Below are 9,498 nucleotides of genomic sequence, written 5' to 3' on the forward strand. Positions count from 1 at the left end.
TGAAACCAGTGAGATTAATATTTATTTTGTGGGGTTATATGAATAAAGTGGAAAAAAAAAATCATTTATTCAAGTTCTAATATGGGTATATTTATATTTAAAATTAATTAAAAAGCATGACAATTGACAAAAAGCTTTTTGGTCACTGACTAAGGAACAAAGCGAACTGAAAGAAGCAAACAATATTTGGAAGATAGACAAAACGCCAAGATTTCTAAGTATACTGAAATATGTGTAAACCGAATTCTCACAAGAAAGTCACCTCCCGGCATTTCTTTGACGTATGTATAATACAATTCAGATTCATGCAATACAATATATAGTATTCTTGATTGTTCATCAGCTTCCATTTCTTCAGCTCAAACATAAATACAACACCGTATTTGTTCGTAGTTTATGTACAAAAATGGGGACCAAGTAAAGCGATCGTATCAATCAACTAGAATCGTGATAACGGCCACCAGCTTCAACTTCAGTACGAGTAGTCAGGGAAGGCCTCATGATAACAAGAGCGGATTCATTCGCTCCGGCTTTCAAAGCTGCTCTTCCAGCTTCCAAGAACCTTTTTACTGCATCCTCAGCGTACTGATTAGCTTCACCCACAGTCATGCTTCTCCCAATATCAGGATAGGAATTCAGTATGTGGTCACCATTGAGCTGTGATGCAAGTTGAATCATTTCGATTTGGAATTCTGAGAGTTTTACATCTTCCTTTGGTCCAAATGGCCTTAAACTCATCTCAACTTCCCCGAGTTTTTCTGAAGGCAAAAAATTCAGAAATCGTTAGTTTCATGATCATGCAAGTTCCATACTTGAAAATAAAGCTACACGGATGCCACTTAAAACACAAAACACCACTATAATCAAGTCAAAGTAAAAACTCAAACTACAGGTTAATTGTCACGGATGGTAGTCATGTAATTATAGTGATCATTAGTTTAAAACGGACAATATGCCATTGAAAGGTTTCACTTCATTACAACGAAGAAGACTACTACGTAGTATTCTTAACCCTGAAGATAAAGTCCATGGTCAGACCATCAACAAGCTAACAACAAGAAAGTAGCTTTATCTACACAAGCTCCAGAAGAAGCCAACAAATAATATAATCCATTCAGTTTGCTTTGTATCTGGCCAAAAAAGTACTTTCTACTCTCATTTAAAATAGTTAGAAAGAAGATCAAATGTCCCGTGCATTATAAGTTGTATTTTTATCCACAGGTGCAAAGCATTTAAAATCCAGAGGCATCCTATTTTATAACTGCTATTGCTCGCTTCTAAAAGAAAAATAAAAATTTGGGCACAAGGATCGATCAACTTCGAGTTCGGAATGCGCCCTCCCGATTCTTTATTCACCTTTTTAGTCACATGATTTTACCCCCTCACTCATTTAATTCCATCAAAAGATCATGCAATGAAAAAGTTCAACCATAGAAGATTTCTCCAAAAAAGAACACTCATTTTCTGCTTTGTGTGGCAATGTTATAAAACAATATTTTTTCCATAACAGGATTAAACCAGTTGTACTTCATATCTAACTGAACAAACTTCAGAAGCATTTGGCTCGGCTTACAAGTTTCAACTACTTGTAGCCAATGTTCTAAATTGCGGCCTAGGCGCCCGCCTAAGCGCTAGGCAGCGACCTACCACACCGATAAGGTGCTAGGCGGCCAACCTAGACGCCTGGGCACGCCGGGCATGGACACCCTTAAATAGGCCTGATTTGTTTTGAAAAAAATTGTTTGGAGTTTTAATGTTTTAAAGCCCAATTAAAAAATTAAAGGTTGAGAAGAGACTGTCCTAAATCTAACGCAGCACCAAAGAAATCGAGAAGCCCTGATGGGAATATTTACATCTCCCGTCTTGTGGAGCAACAACGATTTATTTGTTCTACCTCCTTTTCTTTCAGTTTCTTACATTTCTTTATATATCTGCCTTTGCTCCCTCAAGTATATGAAACAGACTAGAAGAATTTTTTGCAAACATCACTGATTCGGGTACCATTTTATTAAGCAACTTCCTCTGATTTTATTGTTAGCTCAATCTCCTCGTTTCAGGTGAGTGTGAAAGTCCTTGGTATTTACAGAAAAGCATGTAAGTTATTAGCATTGGTATTTTCCTTCTCGTTTTTTCCATTCTCGGCTAACTGCTAAGTTAAGTTTAAACATTAAATGATTCTATTCAATTCTTTAGCATTGGTGTTTTCTTCCTCGTATTTTCCTTCCCCTGATGATATCTTTGGCTAGGCTAAGTTTAACCCTTGACTTATTCTACTCAATTCTGAATCATGGTTTCTAAACTCCATCTCTGAGGTTACAACTGGTTGCTGTCAGAGGTAACTTGTGGGTTTTCTTGGCTATTGTTCCAGTGTGTATGTACTATGTAGTATCGGATACTATCTCTATATGTGTTTCTCATATCCATCATCTAAAAAAACTTGGTGGATGTTGGGCAATACTAATTATGCACAATATATTATGGCTCTAACGTATATGTTTATCCAAACAAAGATAGAGTATTATAAAAACACAAATTATTATTCTAATATATTATGGCTCTTAATGTATATGTTTATCCAAACAAAGATAGAGTTTTATAAAAACACAAATTATTATTATAATATATTATGCCTCTTATCAAATCACAAGACTGGATTGTGGATGATGGGGAAGAAAATGAAGTTGAACCAGGTTCAGGGCTCACTTGGCAAATAGTTGATGAAGCAACTAGGGACATATGAAAATCCAACTTCGAAGAAGCTCTAGAGTTAGAGAACTTCACGAGGATGATTTTGAATCCGAAGAAGAAGAGGATGATCACTTTGATTTTTGTGTCCGATAAAGAACAAGTTGTTGAAAATTTCAGAGAAGAAGAAGTAAAGTAAATTTGGGATATTCGATTAGTAGTGTAATCATTAAATTAAGGCTTCCTACATTTAAATGTGAAGTTTGGAAGAAATCTGAAATCTTTCTTATTTTATTAAGATGACACAATAGATTAAGTAGATTATGAAGGAATATTTTGAACGCATTTTAAATTCGATGTTATTGTGTTGAAATTCTAGTATTTGATTTATTATGTTAATAACTTAGAATCCGATTAGTGGCGCCTAGTCTCCGCCTAGGCGGTCTAGGCGCTGGTCTGGCGCCCGACTATCGCATAGTGAATTTTAGAACCTTGCTTGTAACACGAACAATCGACAGAGTTTTCGAATATTGTTAAAACAAATGGTGTTTGTAAATGGATATTGATAATGTAATGCATAGTAATATAATGTGCACCGGTGTACAAAAAATGAAAGCACATTCATTGGATGACAAAATTTGAATAAAACATTGTTTTTTAGGAACAATGCAACTATGTTTGAATAACTTATTATTGTGTAATTTGCATGGTTGTACATCAAGAATGTAATAATATAACATAGATCATACACATTCTGATATTCTTGTTAAGTTACAATTAAGTTTAATTCAAGCTTAATCATTACAGTGAGAATTTTCAAATTCAAATTTTCATCATTTTGCATACTTAATAATAGATAAAAACTTAATTTTCCATGAGACAAATGATGCTTTAAATAAAGAATTTAAACTGTGCATGTAACAGTTGTCAGTATCGATTCCTTCCGTACACATCCCACAAACAGAATCCCAAATCTAAAAAATTCTCACCCACGTTTAAAAATTAAAGCAATTAAGCAAACCCATTTCTAATTCTATAATAATAAAATACAGAAACTTTCAAATTTTTCATTCCAAACACAATTTTGAAAAATATATTAAAAGCTATTTTCAAGAGTTTCTAATGATAAACAACAGAAAGTCCAAAGAAATGCCACCAAATGATTGCAGGTTGCCAAACAGGTAAACATTCATTTAATATATCAAGTCATTCACATTTAGTCAATAAATCAAAGCTGCGATCATTTTTACCATGTGATAGTGCTAAACACACGTGAGCTCACCTGACTGCAGATTATACAAAAACATGCACACAACAACAATAAATCACAAGGATATTTTGAAAGACGAAATACCTGGACAGTTGTCACGTGGAGAATCACGCGTATAAAAGTAGTTCTCAAAGGTTCCAGCCCATGCATCCCTTTTAGTCAAGAAGTTTGACTTGAGATTAAAAAGCATTTTCACAGTAGCAGGTATGGAAGAGTGTTCATACTGGGAATCTGGGGTTGGGCCACTTGGCTCATGAATCACTGCCGGAAAGAATTATGAATCAGCAAATAATTATTGAGTTATAAAGTCGTGTAAAGAAGGGAAAGAGGACACTACTATAAAAATTCTTTATTAAAATAAGAATACTTCCTTGTATAATGCAGATCAGAAGTAATTTTTCACTTAACTGTGACTCTGAGGAAATTTATCCTCAAAACCTTAACTCATCTATCCAACCACTGTTAAAACAAGTATAAGTTGTCCATGTTGGGAAGACAGACAAGTAAAGAATCTGCTTTCAATTACGACGTTATTAACAAAGGAGACGTGCTGATTTCTTATCTAGGACAGAAGCGTCGATCAAATGGTCATGGTGCAATATCCGTAGAGCCTAAGGATACTCTATGAGATAAAATGCAGATTCCACAATAAAATAACTTTCAACCGGCGCAGAGGAGGTGTTGGCTCAGTTCTCCAATTACTTTTATTATAGCATAAGAATTTCTTCTTCTCGAAGAAGACATGCAAATAAAATAGCAGACAAATGCATTGTTTTGATCCTGATAAACCCCTAGACAAAATGGCCTAATGTACTGTACTAGTATCGAAAATATTGAGGATCAAGACAATACCCAAGTTAAGCTGTATCTACCTTGTTGTTAAGGTTGGATCTCTCGGTCACGCTAAAAGGGATGAAAAATGTATTCTAATAATATATTACTTGATTACAGATGAAATGGTATAATTTTATATGACGTTTACACATACATTTACATTTTAGAATGAGTCCCACTTCCCAAAATAACGCCGGTCAAAAAGACAATATAGATCGACAAGATAAGATTGAAATAATAGTGGCATTTGAATGTAAGTAGAAAATCATGGTAGATAAGAATATATCAAAAGTACTATCATGTTTCAGCTACAAGTTAATCACATCGAACTCTAAAAATCTGCATTAAACCAGACAAATGAAACAATTATGCCAATCTCCCATTAGAAGTCACATCGGCAGCATTAGGTTAAGTTTTCAACTCGGTTAAACTCAAATATTTTTAGTAGAGAATTGAGATTTGACAATATAGTTTTGACATGGCGTTTGGTTTAAAATTAAGAAAATTGCTGTGATACATAGAAATACGAGAATTGTAAAGTAGTATTATGATCGTCGGGAAGAAAATTAAGACAAAAAAAACAACCAATGATGTGACAAATATATTTTAAATAGTTATTTCTAAAAGTTATAATGTCATAAAGGTTAAACATCTTGAAAAGATTAAACAAACTTACTTTCAGATAGTTCAAGTGGAGCAAGCAAAGCACAAGGAATTATTTCTGCTATCCAAATTTCTGGACATAATTACACTTTTATTCCCTAGGCTATATAGCACCAACCAAAGTTGTCAAGGGTTGCATCCAGCTGCGCCCTTGATAAGGCATGCTTGATGCACTGACTTGGTGACGCAAGACACAGCCCTTGCAAACAGGCACATTTATGCACGTGACTTGCGCCTTATGCCCATATTAGGCCTAAATGAAATCCAGTTAAATAAACAATATCTCAGGTCTAAAGAAGAACTCATGGACTAGCTTAACTAAATCTAACCCAATCATGCCAAGTCCAAAATCTTTAATAATTTTTCTTAACCTGCAGTCCTGCACCACGCAAACCATTCTTCTTTCTTTATGCTTCAATAGCAAACGATCCCAGCGACCTCTTCTTTAACAGTTCCCACATTTTCTCTGTTTTCTTTGCAACAATCTATACGATCGAAGTTTTAGTCTTTAGTCATGCCAAGTTGTTGGTAAAATATACTTATGCTGCTATATAACATTCTAGTAAATCGAATTCATGTGAATACATTACAAATGTTTGGTGCTTCTTACTTCGGTAAGACCCACCTTGCCTTGTGCCATGCACCTTAAATAACTACGGCAGCAACCTAAATTCCGAGGTTGCCTTATACTTTAGTCACCATCACTTACATCTCTTCCTCACCTCAACTCAATAATTCTTTCACTTGCCCTTGCAACACAAAAACCATACCTTCTGAATTTCTATTGAGGCATTTAAGTGCCTGATTCTTCTTATATTCAGTAACATTAGCCCAAATTTCAGGGAAACCATACAAGGAAATAACTATGGACAAACAGAAAATTCTATACTTGCCAAAAGCATTATGCAACCATTTGGATCAAGTCACAAGCACAAGATATCTACATAAATAAAACATGAAAACAGCATACCAGTGCCTTTTTCAATCCAGGGGGAAATCAACAACGTGGGCACACGCACGCCAAGCCTATCAAAGGCGAAATAATATGGGTCTGGGCCAATGATACCATCAGGGTTGGGCACTCCAGAAACAGGTGTGGGAACGTGATCGTAAAATCCACCATGTTCATCATAAGTGATCAAAAGCGCCATCTCATTCCACTGGGGACTCGACCTTAGTGTCTCGTATACTTCCTTAACGAACTTCTGCCCCAAGGCAACGTCATGAGACGGATGATCATCGTTTGCCGGGCAGATCTCCACGTCAAAATATCTCTGCTCGATGACCACATAGTTGGGGAGCTTCCCCTTTTTTGCATGAAGTTTGAATTTTAAACTATAATCATGAAACTTAACTATATTTTTGAGCTTCCTGAGGCTAGTGTAGAACATAGTGGCCGGAATGTTCTGGTAATAAATCCCAAAACTGAGGTCATTTTCTTCCAATGAATCGAAGATGGTCTTCTGAGGGAAGCCATTGACGAGGTCCTTCCTAACATTACTGGAGGCACCGTGGGAGGTGGCGGAAGTGGACGTACAACCTATTCGGCTGAGTCGATGCCGGTACCGACGCGAACCACCGGTCAAGAACGGCAAACTCGTTAGCTAACTGGGTGTAAACCGGTACGAGTTCCGGTTTGAACCCGCTCATGACGGTTTTGGACAACCCCACAACTCCCATACTCTCTGCCTGCTGCACAAACCCGTTCATAGGTGCCGGATTCTCCGACGAATCGTTGCGCCCAAATATCTGCTCTCGTATGGCTTGGATAGAGTGCCCCGGATCGGAGTTGATGAAAACGGCGTCGTCGGTGACATATACAGGTCGCGAGTTCGGATCGGAAGCGTTGACCCGGTTGAACTCTGCGCCGGTTAAACCGTCTATATCAGGTCGGCTCTTCTTGAGCCAACCCAAGATATGGTCGAAAGAGCGGTTCTCCATGACCAGCACCACAAAGGTTTTGATGGGCCCTTCAATTTTGTGGGTTTCTTTCCTGGGAAAAGGGAAAGATCGAGAAACGGAGAGAGAAAGCAGCAAACAAAGGAAGATGGAAACCACTGAGAGTCTTCGCCTGAAACCCATTTCCCGGCGATGCATAGTTTCACCCGGAAGAAGGAAACTTGATAACCTTCCAAAGTGGGAATCCGCAGTCCCACTCAATAACACTTGACAGAATTATTCGACTCCCAAAGATAATATTCCCATCTGCGTTTGAGTTGGGAACTTCTTGTACGTTTCGTTTACGAAGACTGTGACCTCTTCCTTCTTTAACAGTGACATACATATCACAACTCACCCTTCAACTTATTTAAATATAATTATGACCCCTTTTTCATTCGCTATTTAACTTTAAAACCCCTGCCCATTATTTATTGACATTTGTGGTCAACAGTTATGACTCGGGTTTGGGTTGATTTATTAAGATCGACCCACTCCTTTTAAATAGAAACTCGGGTTTGGGTCGGGTAATATCAAAATCAAATGAGCCAGTTTTTCGCTTTATGAAAACAGTTAATTCTGAAAACCTATCCATCGAGATATCCGTAATTGATAATTTCAGTTTTCTTGATTTATGTAGATCAAATATGCTATGGTAGCTCAACAGAGTTAATCTATCGCTACTCATGCACAAATAATATATAATAATTACGAATAACTGAATTCATTATTAACAATAGAAAATCATACATCAAATTAATTTATCATATCAATCGACATACAACAGTCATACAAATAAAAACATAAATCAACAAAAACTCAAAACAAAACAAGAATATTAAATTAAATGTGAAACCTCATAGTGATGAAACTGAAATAGAATAAATATTCCTTGAATCAGAAATTAAACATTAGCCAAGTATGGATTAGCTTACCATCCTAAAAAATTCTTGCAGCTCTCCTTTGTGTTTCACGTTCAAGAAAAAAGAAGAGAGCGCAAAAAAAAAAAAAAATTACTAGGTTAAAAACTAATGTTTATAGAAAGAACTAGAGTTTTTATGGAATAAAAACTTTATCAAATATTTCTTTTTTTCAATACTGAATATTTCTCTCCAAAAATCTTACATATATTCAATGTCATAATTAGAACTCGTAAAATATGGTATAATCATTAGAAACTCGAGCCTCACTAGTTGCAAATTCCGCTGGTCTTTGTTGTCACAAGATGTGTCCATGTCTTAATATAAATCTTGTTCTGGCTTGCTACTTTAGTTTCGCCATTCCGTGTGCCCAGCCTTAATCCAGATTGTCTTCTGCCTTGTTCTCACTTCAAGGTTTCATCTAGACATCTACAAATATGACCAAAAATCATCTTTTTAGCCTAATTTTGTTCCAAAGCCTTAAATCTTGCTCGTACAAGACAATGACACTAAAATTCACTAGTTAAGATCAATATTATAAGGCAAGGACAAGGGGATATGGTAACAAAATCATAAACTAATTAATTAATACAAGTATGTCAACAATCATCTATATATCAAGCTCCCATGTTGATGCTTTAGCTGGGTCTAGATCAATTGCATCAAATGAGATTAAGTTTATCTTTTTCTAATATAAAATTTAGCTGATCAGATAAGATAATTCAACAAAATGATTTATCGTAATAAAAATCCCCTAAAGGTGTACCTCGCATATTGATTAATTCCCAAAAGAATTGTTGAAATGTATTGTCGCTAATAGATTTTTGACAAAAACTTTTGTGAGACGGTCTCACGGGTCGTATTTGCGAGACGGATCTCTTATTTGGGTTATCCATGAAAAAATATTATTTTTTATGCTAAGAGTATTACTTTTATTGTGAATATGAGTAGGGTTGTCTCGTCTCAAAGATTATGATCCATAATTCTAGTCTTTTTATTGTTCACTACTTGAAACTATTTTTATTTTACATAAATATTTACCGTGTAATAAAAAAAACGTACGAATTATTTAATGCAAAAATTTAAGAATTGGAGAAAAATGCTAAGCTTTGCTTGACTTTCCCTCTGGTGTTGGATGATAGGACGTGTAGATGTTCTTTCCGTATGTTTTTTTATGTTTTTGTATTG

At 35.7% G+C, this 9,498-nt stretch overlaps 1 protein-coding gene across 1 annotated transcript; it reads right to left on the minus strand.

The window, feature by feature from the left end:
- Positions 1-244: 244 nt before the first annotated feature.
- Positions 245-7,711, minus strand: LOC140803159 (non-specific phospholipase C1-like). The gene is given in 4 exon segments (XM_073158871.1): positions 245-758; positions 4,040-4,216; positions 6,423-6,978; positions 6,980-7,711. Coding segments are annotated over 4 exon segments (1,626 nt in total). The 5' UTR covers positions 7,550-7,711; the 3' UTR covers positions 245-435.
- Between the last annotated feature and the right edge of the window lie 1,787 nt (positions 7,712-9,498).

This window comes from Primulina eburnea, chromosome 10 (genome assembly GCF_022965805.1).
Source record: "Primulina eburnea isolate SZY01 chromosome 10, ASM2296580v1, whole genome shotgun sequence".
Lineage (NCBI taxonomy): Eukaryota > Viridiplantae > Streptophyta > Magnoliopsida > Lamiales > Gesneriaceae > Primulina > Primulina eburnea.